Genomic DNA, 17,596 nt, shown 5'->3' on the forward strand with positions numbered 1-17,596 from the left:
TAGATGGAACAATGTCGTCAGATTGACTTTAAAAATGCAGAATGGTAGAATGAGCTGCCAAACCCATCAGGGAAAGCGAAGACAGCTCCTGAAATAGAGCTGCAACAAGAATAGAAGAGAGTGAATAGAATAGAGATGGAAATAGAGACCCATTACATGGCCAAATTCAGTGGCCATGTTCTCACTTAGAAACTTTAATTCTTCAACGTTTTTTAAGCCAAAGACCCCTTAACGGAAACAGAGACGGAGCAGACTATTACATATTGTATAAAATTAAGTTACATATTAAACTGGGCCTACAATAATGTGTAGGGCGGCCTAAAACCTTTATACATACCTTTTTTTTGCATAGAATACTACTCTATTAAAATAATAATTGTTGGCATGATTTTATAAGCATGTTTTAATGTTAAACATACATGTGGCACAGTGAATCAATAGGATTAACTGTATCTGTGGATAGTAAGCCTATCATCAGTGAGTTTTTTTTCACAAATAGGTTGATTTATATTTGCTAATGATATGTTGGATTCAAGTGAAGACATTTTAATTTTTGTCATTTAAAAAAAAAAATTACAATAATTTGGCAGGCCCCCTGCAGTAACTCTTAGGACTTAGACCATTTTGCATCACTTGACCCTTCAAAATTGTCACAATCCATGCTAGCCACTTCCACTGAAATTCTGCTACAGTTTCCATACCCTGCTGGCTTTCCCTACCATCAATTGATGATTTCTCTGCAGCACTTTCCATTCATCATGCTGACATCATGTTTAAACCACTTTTGAAGGGGGTATGTCTCTGCTCATCATTCTTGTCTTTCCTCACTTTGTTTTAGACATATCTCAAACACACTTAACTGATATTTCTCTCACTGCACGCTTTTGTCATTTGCATAACAGAGTATTTAATCCTGGGAATTAATGTGGACAACAAATGTTAATTTCATTTTCCACGATGAGTGTCTGAGTATTGCTTTTCATTTTCAAAATCTGCCTTCTGCTCCCAGTAGAGGAGGGGAAATACAAACGAAATCCTACAGTCAGCACTACAGGTGTGGACAGTTCCAAAAGCTGACTCATGAAGCAGAACTAATGTAATAAAAGAAGGCTTTACTTGGTAGAGAGGACGCTTACATTCAGCAACATGCAGCCAGTCAGAACAGACAAACAAATCCAAAGGGGCAAGCAGGCAGATTACCAAAGACAGAAGATAGATGAAGCATGATAGGAGTAAACATGTAGGAAGAAAGCATAAAATGCTTGAATGCAACGTAGATCTGATTTGACAAACAACAGTGGTGAGCATCCCACCATTTGAAGCAATTTGGAAGCAGGTGATCAGAATGAGTGATAAACTCGACCAGGGTGTGCAGTGGGCAAGAAATTACCAGTTTGAGATTTACAACCAAAAATCATAACAGGCTGATGGTGGCTTTGGAACATATAGCCCTTTCGGTGATTCTTGTCAGCCTCAATTTCAAAAGCAGCAGCTTTGAACTCTGTCCTGTACAGAAGTTGAGCCCTTCTCCTAGGACAATTTGTTGGTAAAACAAAGTAGAAAAGTTTCCATTCTTTTAATTGCTCTTGTTTGCAATTGTTTACATTCTGCCAATAATATTATTGTATACATTTATGTAAATGCATTGGTTTAAATAAATTATTGATTTCAATTTTTATTTACACAAAACCCCACCAACTGTAGGTGCATTTAGAGAGTCAAAAAAACTTTCTTTTTTTTCATACTTTATACCATATACAGTATATAACATATATATTTCAACATCGTATACACCCTTGCAGGACATAAAATTGCAGCTGGAAATTTGATATGCCTCGAGGAGAGAGGATATTATAAGGAATGACAGTTCATAAGAATCATCCTCTAAACTTGATATACCACACAATAATCTAATGCTGTTTTTTGTAATGTTTTTTTCTGCTGATTTTTGTGTTTTTGCATTTTCTGCATTGTGTATGTTTGCAATGCCGTGCAAGCATAAATCAATAAAAATCTTTTTAAGAATTCATTGTGGTTGTGTGTACTGTAATATTATTTTAAAAAAATCCATATACACAGAGGACTCGCAAATTCAAATCGTTTACACAATACAAACTTAACTTAATCAAATACATATTTTTAATATAAAACTATTTAGCAGAATGGCTGACATGTGCTCTATGTGCAGAAAGAAACAAATAAAGGTTATATGAGCAAAGTGGAAAAGAAAGCTAAAGATAAAGATAGAAAGGATTTTAGAGTGAAGGAGAGGATATCGATCACTGGGAATATGGTGGTAAGTCTTGAAAAAGCAACTGATGACATTAAGTGGTTATTTCAACACTGACCGTTTGGACAAGGTAATGACCAGGTTTGCAGGCCAGGGCCATGTCCCTGAGCTATGAGTCAATTTCAATTTGGACAGACTATACTATCTTTAATGTATGTATTTGGATATATTACCTTTATTCAAACAACACAATAAAATACATGCAGATTTTGAGGTTTCATAGATTTTAGATTTTCTGTGGTTATCTGAGATAATATCCGAAGGGTTTAAGTGTTGTCATAATGTCATTGACAGATTTCCCCAAAGGGACTGCCTCATCTCTACAACAAGTCTATCATGAACATATTACGTAATGAAGAATTACAATGTGCAGTAATGCCCTGAGGGCACTCTGAAAAGCCTCAGGCAGTATTGAATACAGTGCGTGGTTGAAGTGTGGAGTTTGTTGTTTATGACAGAATTGTTATAGTAAACATGATTATGATTAAGACTGACTCCTGACTTTGATACTGAGCAATTATGCTGCTTTGTGATCTGGTAAATCTTTTGGTAATATTTCATTCAATGACTACATGCAGGGGAGAGACAACTAGGTTTTCCTGCATGTTCAGTGGCATTTTTCTCATATGTTACTGCCACCTACTTGTCTGATGATGTGAATATAATTTGCATCATTATCATTATCTTGTTTTCACACCTTGCATGTCCTGCTTCCATACAACAATGTGAATCTGTTAACTTTTGATACTTTTTGTTGTTTTAAACCTCCACACCAACAAATTGCTTTTGTTGCTATTACTGGTTAGAAAACCTGCTACCTCAAAGCAATGATCACACAAGAAGATAATCCAAAACTGAGGTGGTCAGGTTGATCGCTGTAGTCTGTTAGGACATTTACTTTTTCATCTTAGCCTTTATGTATTATTACTACTTTGTGGCAATACCTCTTACTTTGCCTTGATCTTGTGATGTTTGAGTTATTTCCACATTAGACAGCCATAAATCCGTATTTAATTTAATACATCTCTGTGTCATCTCTGCAGAATTGAGTGCTCTACTCAGTGAAGGTAACAGTTGAATCACGCGCATCTGGAAAAGAAATTGGATGAAACCTAAAATATAAAATGAGTTTGAGGGGCTGTATCCTTTTGTAGGCGGTACATTATGTCAAATATATGAGAAACATGTTTTGTTTGATCCATTTCAAGAGTATGTGAAAAATCCAGAAGGCACATACAGTAATATATGCAGTGTTTGGCTGTTTCCCTTATCTGCATTTCTATGGAAACAAGTAAAGAAGTATCTTCTTCTTAATCACCAAGGGATGAAATGTTGTTAAGTTTCCAAGGGGTGTCATTGGAGAGGTGAAAATACTGTATTTACATAACCTTCTTTTCTTCTTCTCTTCTTCTTAACTTTTCTCGTATGATAATTATGCCAGCTATTATTATACATTAACACGGACTCATCACTTAATTAAAACCTGAAAAATTACATCGATATAGATTCCTGTGACATGACTTTTTGAATGACCATATTTGAGAGAAAGTGCCTGCTTAATTGCATGCTTTTGCTAAAAGAGCTCATTTTACTTAATCCAGATCAGCTGCTGTTTCCTAAAAAGCAACATAAAATAATTATGGCAGCTGCTGTTTCAAGCAACATACAATAATTATGTATTTAAAATTTAAACAGATTGAGTTGTGTTGTTTAAAGTGGCTGCACTATTATTCAATGTGCTGTAAACGCCATCTTCTACAGTATATAGTCGTAACTGAACCTTAGATGAAGGACACATTGGAGGAGGAGTCATTGTGATGCAGCATTTAGATCTATATATTAACAGATCATAAGGGCATGTCCTACAAATACCTTATTGCCCTTGTATTTAATCCACACACAGGTCAGTCAGTCAAAGCAATCACTTACTGTCCAAACACACATCAAGCTGAAAGAAATAACCTTGGTGCTGCATTATTGGAGAAAAGAAGCCCTGTAGATTAGTTGGACTGATGGGACATGGGCTGCAGGATAAGGTGATAAGAACTTCAAAATTAAACTTGGACCTGTGAAGCATAGGCACCTTCAGAAGAAAAACAGTGGCTCCTGCATGACACAGCGATTGTTTCTTTTTTTTGCAAGAGACACAAAGATCACCCACAATGTTATCTCGTCAGTCCACCAGTGCATCAATCACGACCCAGGCTGCTGGGAATCGACCCCGTTAGGTCCAGAATCAATGCCCTCTTCCATTCTCATTGGTACAGCAGAGATTGTCAGCGATACAGCGCAGGAGCGCCCTGCCAAATCCAGCAGTATATGTTCTAAATGGGGAAGGCTATTAACTCACTGACACACCGTCTCTTTCCTTTCTTTTTTGCTCAGCCTTTCCTTTATCAGTCAAGTGAGGACTGGATTGGAAATGTTAAAATAAAAGTTTTTTCCTATTGTGATATTTGTAATGTATACAAAACATTACTTAAAGTATAAATATAAAACTTATAGTATTATCGTATACGTTATCATTACACCACACAGCAACTTAAATCAGTATCTGTACCATTGTGCACAACATACTGGATGTGTGCCATGCAACATCTTCATCATCCAGATTATTGAGATCCCTGTTGATGGAGAACTATTAGGCTACTGTAAGCATAGGCCTATACAGTTCAAAATTATTTTCAAATTAAAATGTGATTATTTGAATGGCTGATGTGTCTACACATTTTTTTTATGATAACAACTTTTTTGAGTTGCCGAGTACAACCCAGAACTCCCTCATATTTGGAACATAGAAGATACACTGCTTCCATTCAAATGAAGAAACCCCACAGAGAATTTAACTACCAAACTTTTTTTTTATTTTATTTCAAACTATTTTCTATACCCTTTATCAACGTAGTTACACCATACGTTTCAAATGTGTGACTGTGACCCTGTTTTATACAGTCTATGTGACCAAAGCAGAAAAGAAAATGTGCAGTGTGCACCACTGCTGACAGAACTACCTTCCATGTTCAAACTACAACTCCCAGAATTCCTTCGTGTAACCTCGCGATTCTGTCTTCCTGTTTGGGTGCCGCAGCTGGAAAAATGGCAGCTGAGACTGGGCGATACAGGACCGCAGTTAGCAAAAACAAAGACCCTTCTGGTCTTCTCATCTCTGTCATAAGGTAAGGTTGGTCACATTCTTTATATTAACCATACAGCGCTGTTAAGACGGCAGACAGCCCTTGAACTGTGCTCGCCTTTGCGCTCAGACTCTGATTGACAGCTAGCTTTTTATGCTAATTGCTACGTTAGCAACATCCTTTCTGTGTTGTTGATTATGTTAATAATGTTAATTAAAGCTCACACCTTTGCTTTTTCTCATTTACAATATAAGTTATATGTCGATTAATATAAAAAACAAAAAAACAGCGGTTTTATTTATTCCTGAAGCAGAAGAGAAAGGTTGAATCTTTACCACAGTGTGTGGCTCTCACAACTTGAAGCTCATCGATTATTCGTGTCACAAAAAGGCAATGTTTTCCTAAAAAATCTAATGCAATGTTTTCCTAAAACAACTGGACGAAAAATGTTTTGCACGGTGTACAGTTGGGTCAATTATTTTATTCCAATTGGCTCAACGAAGTGAAACAAGCTTGGAGATGTCTCTTCGTAAAAGTTGCGAAGATTTTCGAAAAGACTTGTCTGGGATTTGAAAGTTTGACTTGAGTTTATTTTGTAAGAGCACAGAGGCTTATTTCTGTATTCAGATGTAATGATTAGGAATATCCATGGGGGCCTTGTAAGTACTCCAATGGGTCCTCAGTATAATACAATACATTGTTTGATTTACATAATTTAAACAGAGGATGCCTTTTTTAAAACTAGCATCAAATCAAATGAGCTTTTTCTGCCAAATATGTGAAATGATGCTATATTTGACAACACCACTACTTTTGCTGCTGTTAGATCCAACTTACCTGTTCATTTTTGCCATGCTGTCTATACTGTATGATGGCATACAAAGTCAATTTTCTTCTTCTACCTTTATGCCACATTCACTTGCTTTATATATGCTCCTACTAAGCTTGTAACTGCCATTTCCTGAGGGTCTCTGCTCTCCATACGTTAAACCAATGTTGACTGGATTCCTATGTATTTTATGCTTTTGTGTTTTACTACGATTTATTGTGATTTATTGTGCTTTTTTATGATTATCGATTTGTTATAATGTATTTATTTATTTGGCCTGTGAAGCACGTTGTGACTCTGTCTGTGATAAGTGCTATTCAACTAAACTTTACTTACTTACTTACATTCCAACATTTGCTGATACAGCGCTGTGGAGATAGGTCTGACATTGGGACTACTCTAACGTTGATGCTTCATTCAGTCTCATGATAAGGATTTAGTATGAGTTGAATTCTACCTTTCCTTTCCCTCCTCTTCAACGCAGGACTCTGTCCAGCAGTGATGATGTGCAGGACAGGGAGACAGAGAAGGGTCGTCTGGAAGAGGCCTTTGAGACATGCGACAGGGATTTAGATGAGCTGATTGTTCAGCACTATGCTGAACTAACCACTGCCATCAGGACCTACCAGAGCATCACCGAGCGCATCACCAGCTCCCGCAACAAGATCAAACAGGTAGAAATGAGAGACTAGCATACAAAAAATGGACACTGGAGGGTTTGTGAAAACCATTACTAGAATTCATGCTTACATTGTTTCTGATGGATTTCAGAGCAGTCACTCTTAGCTGCGTAATAAAAAAAACAACACGTTTTTCATTACTTTTCATTTTTACTCTTCATACACAGAAAGGGTTTCTTATCTCAGTTTTTAGGCTTTTTTATTCTCTAAGACCGAAAGACTGATTTAATAATAAATAAACACAAATCCCATTCACCCATGAAGAAAACTGCCTACTTAAAAACCGTCAGCTGAAGTCAGAATCCTTAGCTTCTGGATATCATTTTCACACTTGTAAAAAACATTGAAAATGTGGAGGTCAACCCCTCATTCACCTCCATGAGTAAGCCAATACAGATTTGGCAAACAAGATATGCAGTATGCCTAGTGCTTTTTCTTAGCAGGGTAAACTGAATTTTAACCAAGGTGTGCTGGCACAATTCTGCCTTTAAATGATGACTTAAGAATAACTTTTCACCACTGCATAGGGCTGCAGGCAGCAGACATTTTGACTTTTTATAGTAGGAAAAGTAACGGTGTTAGTAATAACATTAACGATGGCTCCAATCTATTCAAGTATCCCAGTAAGCCATGGCGGTAGGGCTGGGCAATATATCAGTTATATATCGATATCAATATGTGAGGCTAGATATCGTCTATAATTTTGGATATCGTAATATCACCATCAAAGTGTTGTCTTTTCCTGGTTTTAAAGGCTACATTACAGTAAAGTGATGTAATATTCTGAACTTACCAGACTGTTCTAGCTGTTCTATTATTTGCCTTCACCCACTTAGTCATTATATCGACATCACCGACAATTATCAAAAATCTTATTGTGTGAATATTTTGTGAAAGTCAACCCTACAATATCACCGCAATAGCGATATTGAGGTTAAAAAAATATTGTGATATTTGATTTTCTCCATATCGCCCAGGTCCACATGGCGCTGTGAGAGTGAGCCAGCATGCACAATACCAGGAGCCTGAAACTTAAACATCAAAATGGAATTCGGCCATTATTCAGTTTTATTATTTACACCCGTACTTTTCATACTGTAACATGTCAATTTGTCACAAAAAGTCCTATTTGCCCATGTGTGCTTGTCTTTTTCTTTCCTTCTGCTTTTACCTATGCAATCTCCCAGCATAGCTCTGCCCAACCTCAAATCAGCTAAGCTAATCAGCCAGAAGTGGAAACACCTGTGCAGGTGTGCAGTGCAAAAAAATAACCCCAAACAAGTATTAATGTCTCCTACACCAGTAAATCAAGTGTTTGAAAAAGGTTTCAAATATGACTTGGACTTTCATTGATCAAAAAGGTAAAAAGTGCATAAATTACTCTACCCGTGGAACAGCACCTCAGGGGCTTAAAGCTTGGGCTTAGCCTCTACATTTTATTATTAATTATTAATGTTATGCAATATGTGTCACCTTTATAACGGTTACCCATTATTTTGTGTCACTTAAAAAATCCAGAAAATTCAGTTTGTTGCAGGAAAAAAAGGGGGCTAGTTAAAGGATGCATAGCTGCATGTACCTTGCTTTATAGCTCTGGCTTTTGGTAGTGTGGCAACAGCACCCCCCTATTCTCACATCCCGGGGTTGCAAACTCTGAGCTCATGAGATTGAACATTTTGCATTCTTGACTTGCCAACAACTCTGCATGTTTTTAGCAGTCATTCCCAGAAATTAAACAGTATTTAAACCATTGGTCAGCCATGCATTTACCATTTAAACTCTTCGAGAAGTAACCTGTATGGTAGGGGGTTTTGTATGACTGGACCACTCCGAAGTAAGGAGTGACTTACTTAGAACAGTGTGTTTTCAGTATTTGTAGTAATGGCTTGATCTACACTTCCAAAATGCTTTTGTTTTTTGGTACTGCTGCACCTAAATGTGCCTAGTGGACAAGTATTCTGTCTTCTTTTTTTTTTTAAATTTGAGCTCACTCTTTCCTGCAGGTGAAGGAGAACCTCTTGTCTTGTAAGATGCTTCTCCACTGCAAAAGGGATGAGCTAAGGAAGCTGTGGATAGAGGGCATCGAGCACAAGCATGTCCTCCAGCTGCTGGATGAAATCGAAAGCATCAAGCAGGTCCCTCAACGGCTGGAGGCATATATGGCAAGCAAGCACTACCTCCATGCCACAGATATGCTGGTGAGTAGATTAATGGGCAGAAATGTGGTTCTACAGGAGCATCTTTGTATGTGTGAGCTGTACAGCTTTTTTAGTTAGAGAGGTAGACGGACAGAAAAAGAAAGTGCTTGATAGATTTGGTCATCCAAATAGGTTGGGTTTAGTTTGGTTAACGAGATTAAGAAAGTGAGAAATGGAAACATGAACAGATTCTTGTCTCGTTTTTGAAGCTGTGGGAAACCCTATTGACACATGTAAATGCATATGAGGCAGTACTAAGGCAGTTACATGCTTCTGTGACCCATGGTGTGCACAGTACACATACATAAACACCAGTGTCTATGAAGTGTTAACGCTAAAATTGATTTCCTGGCACCTCTCATCCCTCTGAAGAATCCTTTTCTAGCCTTGAACAGTCTAGTGGGTGCAACTCTTTTACTTCAAGAGAACATCATCTAAGTGCAGTCAGGGTGCTGCAGGTGTGTATGTTTGCGTGTACTCTTGTTCTTTTGATGTGTGTTTTGCAGTACGCTCGGCAGGGGAGCTGGATGATGGCATTGAGAACTAAACGACCAGGCTCTGTGACCATTTCCTTTCCTTTACTTCCTCTTCCTTTTTCTTTCACACCCACACATCTTCCTTCAGACTTAATAATGGGTAATAATTAGTTTGCTAGAATGGGGTTATCTGAGGAGGAGGAAAAAAGAGGGATGACGGTATGCCCAAAGGACCATGAAAAATCCTCACTGCGGGGGTGGAAAGAAGTGGAACTTCATTCAACCTGTGCTCAGTCAGTACAGCGTGTTTTGAAAGGTTGTGGAAAGTTCAAAGTCAGTTGGACGCGTCGCCTCTTTTTTGCTTACTTGGAATGCGCTTCACTTGATCAGGATAGTGCACTTTTATTGCTATGTAGAAAGCACACTTTAAAGCACATTTTAAATGCCTACATCAAAATCCTGTTGGATGCATTCATTACACCTTTTGCTTTGGCGACATATTTATGCAGTCCATGAATAAATAATGTATCAACAGTCCAATAAGCCAAAGTAGACGAAATATAGGTATATATGAAATCTTTAAAGACTTTTGCAGTGTTGTCTGCATTTGTTTCTGGATATACTACAGTATATACTGCCGAGACACACTCACTCTGTCTCTCCACTGTAACGTAATACTGCCTGTGTCACTTCTCCGAGAGTCCCTGAAGTGTTTATTCCCATCATGCTGTCACTCATTACAGCACTCATCTGTCAGATTAACGTCTTCTTGGTTTTCACATGTGCATTCTGTTGCCTCTTCTCTCCTTTATAGTCTATTTTTCCCTCTCTGTTCTTTCTTTAACAAAAAAGTTGTACATGTTTTGTGCTTACATACTCATGCAGTAAATATCTTTATTATTTTGCCGTGTAGTGTGGCAAGAGTAGACTAGCCAGGAATGAACTTTCTAGCCTCTCTATCTCTCCTTCAATGTGTCTCGCTCTCCATTGTGTGTGTGTGTGCGTGCGTGCGCGCCTGCCTTATCTCTAAGGGTTGACAATTAGAATTCAGACTATGCTCTCTGTCTGCTATTGAATGGCAGTCTTAGACCCCATGGGTTTGGTTTAAAACGAGACTGGCTTTGGTTCCAGAAAAAGTATTTTCCTATCCTAGATCTTCTCCCATTCCCTTGTTCCTGTAGTGTCACAAAACCCAGGTGCACACACATAGATACTGACACCCCCCCCTTTCCCTCCCCTCCCCTCCCCTGGAGCTCAGAGCTTATTGATAAGCTGCCATCCTTCTCTTCTCTTCTCTTCTCTTCTTTTCTGTCCTTCTCACCATCTCTCTTGCTCCCAAGAAAATTCACTAGAGCCTTCATATCCCTCGTTATGCTGACAGGCCCGGCCCCCTAATGATGTAAACCAGCCTTCCTCTGTCATCCCAGCCCAATGGTAATGAGATTTCCCCACCTCCCCCCAACCACACACACATAAGTGTTAAATGATTTACAGTCCTACAATCACACACACATAATTATACACAGACACATCTGGGAGGCATGCACACACACACACACACACACACACACACACACACACAAACGGGACACGTAAAGTCTTGCAGGCATGCCGAGTTATTCTATTAAACCAAAGGGGGCTGATCATGCAGCGCATCAGCTCATCTTGTCACTAATGTGTCTCTCATTTGCATCAACACACACTTGACCCATGCACCCTGCCCAGCATCCTCCCCCTGCCTGCTACCCATTCCCTTCTGGCCTGCCCTGGTCATGCAAATATTTTTCGCAGCACTATCATCTGGCCATTAGTGCTCTTAAAATACACACAGAAATGCACACACATGCAGACTTGCAAATTTTTATGAAGATTTATTATTTGCAAACATACCACATCTGCCGCTGCTCCTGAGGACACTGAGGAAAGAGGGAAGCAGAGAGGGAGACTGGGTGAATTTAGAGAAGTAAAGAGCATGACTCAGGAGGGCATGAGAAGTAAGGTCATTTCTTTGGAGGGAAATCTATTATATTAAATTATTATTATAAATATTTTAATAAGGAAAATAAAATAAACCAATTAATTAATGAATTTACAGTTTATTCAATCAATTAGGCCTAACACTGGTTGTAAGGAGTGCCATTGTGGTTGTCCATCTCTTTGTAAACATGGAGTGAAGCTTCACCATTGCAGACTTTCTTGAAATGGGAAACAAAAAGGGAGCTTCATGAATTGAAGAATCTTGAAGACTGTCTAACCTAATAAGGGAATGATGGGGAAAGATAAGGCTTTGACTGAACAATGACTAACCATTGGGTTTCTTGATTTACATCGGAAGTAGAATGTGTAGTTTCGAATGGAATGATCGAAAGCTGGTCTGACAGGCCAATTTGACTCTGATTGCCAATTGACTGATTTCCATTAGACACCATACATTGGTCAGATTTTTCACCAACAGAGGAATACTAACCAGTATTAGTGGAATGATACATTCATTTGTTTGTCTCTGTATAGCCCTTATGCAGTTACTGTTGGGTAAGAATTCAATAAGAAAAATGAGATCCTCAAGCTGTTTTTTTTCCTGTACATAATTTCCCTATATTTATAAGGGTGAGCTTTCAAAGAGCAATGCATGTGTAGCCCTCCCACCTCCACCCTCTGGTGTTGGTTGTGTAATGATTGTTTTTCACTGGCCATGAAAGTTTTATGTAAGTTAGCCACAGAGTTAATAATAAGAGTTACATTTGGATTTTCCCCATTTGGTGCGATGTCCCCGGTTCAATTTCGGGCCAGGTATCTTTGTCATGTCTTGTCGCTATCTCTCTCCCTGCAGTCTTTTCTGTGGCTTACTACTGTGGGTTGTCCAGTAAAGGCAAATGCCAGAAGATAATCTTTAAAAAAATCAGACATGACAAAACTTGAAATCTACATCTACAGTAAGGATAACCTGTGATTGGCTGGTATCTTGTCATATGCAGGTGTCAGCTGTGGAGTCCTTGGAAGGCCCCCTGCTGCAGGTGGAGGGGCTTGGTGATCTGCGCCTGGAGCTCCATGGCAAGAAGCTCAACATCCACCTTGTACTCATTGATGAGCTGCACCGACACCTCTACATCAAATCCACAAGTCGCCTGGGACACAAGAACAAGGACAAAAATGCTGTTCGCCTTCCAGGGTAACGGACAGTTTCTTATATTTCTTAAATTGTTACCACTTCGGGGGGTCCAGATCTTTTCACAATAATAGAAATGTGAAAATAGTACTTCAGTGTCATCAGGGGATGCTTGGCCGTTCAGTTGATTGTGCACATTCAAGTGTTTTATTATTGCTTTTGTTCTGTGCAAGATTGTACTGCATTTTAAAACATAACCTTTCAAAGGGGTGATAGAATGCAAAACCGATTTTACCTTGTCATAGTTGAATAATGACAGTTTAGTGGGTAACTAGGACATACATAGAACCTCAAAATCCCATTGACACCTCTTTCTTGTGCAAATCTCACAATTTGAAACTGCCTCTGAAAACGGGCAAATCTCAACGAGCCGCCTAGTTGACGTCAACTCGGCGGCTCCTCCTCATTTGGCTCTAGTCTCTATCTTTGTCACGCCCAAACATTTACATAGGCTACACCACTGATCTGAGGTCAGCTTAGTCTTCTGACTAGGTCGCGCAGATCTCAGAAATTGTATACATTGTTCATCTGCTATTTTACCACTAAATTCACTTCTGAGACTTTTTTATGTGAGAAATCAACTATGTTTGATTCAACTATGGGTTAATGGACTACCAAACTCCGCTGCCCTGACAGAGCTCCAGGGCCTGCAGCTCCCCTCTTCCTGCTAAATGGCCGGTGTGTGTGAGTGAGAGCGCGGTCAATGAGCTTGTTACGCCAGCAATCTCTTAACACAGGTTCCAGTTAATCTTATAATGTGTGTAATTATAACGTGTTGAGTTATTTAAACGATCGGGGAAATAAACGCCTCTTGTCCGCGAGTCTCATTGATAGAGCCTGCAGCTGGATGGAGCTCTATCAATGAGAGCTAGCTAGCCTCCTCTTAGAATTCCTCTGGAATTCACAAAAATGCATTAAATTGAAATTGGACACCATTGTTAGCTTTATAAGACCTTGGGGTAGATGTTTATATAAGTGGCGTGACGAAATTCAAACTGTAAATATACTCTAATTATACCGAAAATGAAGCTAACTAACCGCAATGTTCACAAAAAATGCATTAAATTGAAATCGGACACCATTGTTAGCTTTATAAGACCTTGGGGTAAATTCAAACTGTAAATATAGCTACTCTAGTTATGCTGGCAGCTGGCAGCCAGCCAGGAGCCCCACGGAGCTCCACGGAGCCCCGAGTATTCCAGTAGTCCAGTACCCAGGGAAACGGTGACTTTCACTGGGTATGGAGGTTTCCGCTTTCTCGTCAGACTGTGTGGAGCTCCTAGCTAAAGTCCGACACGTCTTACCAAATTTGCAATTGCCCATCAATTTTCATAAAACGGCCCATATTTGAGCTTTATATAGTTGATTTCTCGCTTAAAAAAGTCTCAGAAGTGAATTTAATAACGAAATAGCCCGACAAACAATGTATAACTTTGCAGTGTCTGAAATATGAGACCTGCTGTCTCGTCTCCAATGTGTTTCTATGTGGTTCGCTCAAACCAATCAGCGCGTAGCTCATCTAAATATTCATGAGCATACCATATTTGGAAGAAAAGCTCTTGTTCCAAATAGAGCCATATTCACAGGGTAGTTAAGGGCCTAATAAAATAGCATTCGGGAAATTTTCATCCCAACCAATGTTACATACCCTATTAGGAGACCTTAAGGAACAGTGTAAAATACCCTATATAATCATTCTATCACCCCTTTAACTTTAAGATACAGTAAGTAGAGATTTAGTCATCATATTTCATTTTGTTTCATTTATTATCATCCCTATAGGATTCTGCAAAACTGTAGTTATTCATCTATGGGCCCACACAACAAACATTAATCTATTTTCTTACAGTGTTTTATCACTAATATACTTTATACGAGTGTGCAAGGTTGAGTGAGACAAAGGGAGTGAAAGTCATTTGATTGGTCTGTTACCAAAATACTTTCTTGTTTGCCTATTTTGTAGTCAAAACAAATGTAGCCTTCAAAGGGCTTTCTTCTTTGAAAAGTTTTGACTGGATAGATGTGTATTCATTATGAGTTATTCCTTTGCTGGGACAACTTGCCAATTATTTACTGTATGGAAACCAAGCCGATTTTATATATATATATAGAGTGTGTCTGTGTGTGTGTTTGGTTTCCAGGAAACAAACCTACCCTTCTGGGAGAAAATGTTACTAGCAGTAAATGAGTCAGAATTCAACATAGAGTTTCTGTGTGCCCACCAATGATGCTTCAAATGATGAAGTAGGCTTTGCAGCCACTGGGAGAATAACTTAAGCTATGCCTCCGTGACCAGGGGGGCCAGTTTCTTAGTTTCATGATGCAGCCATATAACCTATTAGGGATAATGCGGCACAATGGCTTCAAACACACTGTTGAAGCTGTTGCGTTCCAAGTGTTATTTGCACTTTGTGTATGTGTCTGTGTGTGTGGGGTGCAGTAATTATGGTGGCTGGGTTGGTGAGGTACAGTGATGTATTACTGAGGGTCAGCCAGTGACAGGTCCTGGCATTCCTGTATTGGGTCCCCTCTAACAACAAGCCAGCCTCCATACACCCCACTCACTTAGCAGACACACTGTGTTTATACCGCACAATTTAAAGGACCTGGATTGCTTCCACCTCCGGCTTAAGGCTTGATAAATGGTTCATTGGAAATCAGCAGAAATCCCACCCAGAGATGCAAGCTTTTTTCGTTATAACAGTAGATTGTTTTTGTTAGAAAAAGCCAGGTTAGTGGGCACATTTCTGTTAGCGCATACTTAATATGGATATCTTATGATGCAAAGCTATTACCTTAGATTCTTTTTTATTTTATTTTTTATTTGAGCCTATACCTCTCATATAGTTGCAATATCATGTTTTATACGAGACAGAAAGCATAGCATTCCATAACATTACTTTATCTTGATAATCACTATCCCTGGATTTTTTTTTCTCTTCACAGCTCCACTCCTAAAGACACATCTCCAATGCCTGTGTTGGATGTCAGCAGTCTGTCCACCCCACGCAAACTTTTGGATTCATCACAGTTCAGCACACCTGGATCCAGCAGTGGTACGGTCCTTAGATCATATTAGATTGGGGAGTAAGAGGGACTTATGGCAGGTGCCTTAGCAAAAAGAAGGCGTGGAGATTATGTAAAGGAAAAGATAAGCAAAAAGAGCTGTGCATTTTAAGAGGGTGTTTCATGAAAATAAAAACATTTTGTTATATGGTTTTCTCTCTATTAACATTGCATACATTAGTTTGCAATTTTATTTTTACTGTGCTGATATCCTTAGTGATAAGGAAGTCATTAGCATCATTCTGGCCTACATCCATTTGCATTGTGGGTGTGTATTGCTAAGCCTTATCTCACACACACACACACACACACACACACACACACACACACACACACACACACACTTCTATCCCTGCAGTATATGTCACAACATCTTCAACTATGATCGTAACATACATTTCCCTCGCTAATATTATAATAATCCTTTCTGTACCATTAGTCAACCAGCATCTCTGTCATCACAGCAGGGGAACAGCATTCATTATGCTCAAACTGGTAACCAGCACTTTAACAGGGACTGATAATGCAGACTTTAACTGTATTCAGCAATGTATGAATTCTCTCTTGGTTGTTGGGGCATATAGTCAGTACTGCATTCCTTGCAGGCAGAGAACAGGAACGCAAACAAGAAGATAATGAAAAAAGTTAATCCTGCAATAACTTGGTGTTCCCTTGGTGTTTCTGAGTTTTTATATTAAGTTTGGCACTTTTTTCACCACCCACTCTTGGCGTTCGAAGTTAGCGACTCTTGGTCTTCTTTTTAGCTCTGTGGATGCTAAGCAACCATAGAGTTGTCCTGTGATTATCAATAATACCTTAGGATACATCAAGTTCTATTTTAGCATATGATAGGTTCCTGAAAAGCAAGGTTTCCCTGAAAGCTACGATGCAACCCAACATTTTTATTCCATCCAGTGGTGGTTTAATTAACCTGAGTAATTCTCCCTGTCGTTCCCTGTCTCTGTCTGTTTTGCGTTTAGCTCCTACTTTACTTAGGGCTTATGTCGGCTACAACTGTCATTTCAGTTATGTACCATTTACTCCACCTCCTTTTTTATTCACTCAGCTCAGCCCATCATCCTGAATGTGTGTGTCATGACCTCAAAACACACAAATGTACGAATTACCACTAATACATTATAAATATCTGCTCAATTCACCCACCCTGTGGTCCTAAAAGTAAAAGCTAAACCACAGTTGTCCCTACATTATGCAAAGAGAACACTGGCAATTAGCTAGTAAGTGCCTATGCACCATCATGCTAACAACTGTGGTCACGACACTGCAGCCAGCTTCCATCAATGGCCTAGCTTGCCATTTTGTTTAATAGCATTAGAGCACCTCATTTGTAGCTAGTAATTGTCATAATTATTACAAAAACTACAGTTGGAATGGGGGGAAAAGAGGAAATACACCCAAAGTCCATTAACTTGCCATAAACATTAACTCTCTTAACGTGCTTTGATGGGAATTGGGAGGCCCCATCTAATGGAAATTAGAGCATCATTCGATGCTGCCACTCTCCATTTAGCCGCTAATGTGGCTAAGTCAGATGAAAAGAGCTTTAACGGGGGGAGGATAACGGGATAGGTGCAGATGTGTGCGTTCAAAAGAGAAATATGTAGTATATTAATGTAGTTGAAGCCATGATTGTAATTTTAGTGTGTTATTAAAAAGGTGATCGTTGAATCTTAGATTCGTACATATGTACATATGTAGCTGTGTTTGGGAAACTGCAAAGGAGGTAACAAATACCT

The 17,596-nt window shown here is 39.0% G+C and overlaps 1 protein-coding gene across 2 annotated transcripts in view; it reads left to right on the forward strand.

Annotated features, from left to right (window-relative positions):
* Nucleotides 1-5,359: 5,359 nt before the first annotated feature.
* Nucleotides 5,360-17,596, forward strand: part of exoc4 (exocyst complex component 4) — a 122,636-nt gene continuing 110,399 nt past the window's right edge. For both annotated transcript variants that reach the window (XM_078281488.1, XM_078281489.1), the window contains exons 1-5: nucleotides 5,360-5,466; nucleotides 6,738-6,927; nucleotides 8,937-9,131; nucleotides 12,583-12,776; nucleotides 15,720-15,829. In XM_078281488.1, coding sequence (XP_078137614.1) covers nucleotides 5,387-5,466; nucleotides 6,738-6,927; nucleotides 8,937-9,131; nucleotides 12,583-12,776; nucleotides 15,720-15,829 — 769 coding nt within the window. In that variant the 5' untranslated portion in view covers nucleotides 5,360-5,386. The remainder of the gene's footprint in view (nucleotides 5,467-6,737; nucleotides 6,928-8,936; nucleotides 9,132-12,582; nucleotides 12,777-15,719; nucleotides 15,830-17,596) is intronic.

The sequence above is a fragment of the Sander vitreus genome, chromosome 23 (genome assembly GCF_031162955.1).
Source record: "Sander vitreus isolate 19-12246 chromosome 23, sanVit1, whole genome shotgun sequence".
Lineage (NCBI taxonomy): Eukaryota > Metazoa > Chordata > Actinopteri > Perciformes > Percidae > Sander > Sander vitreus.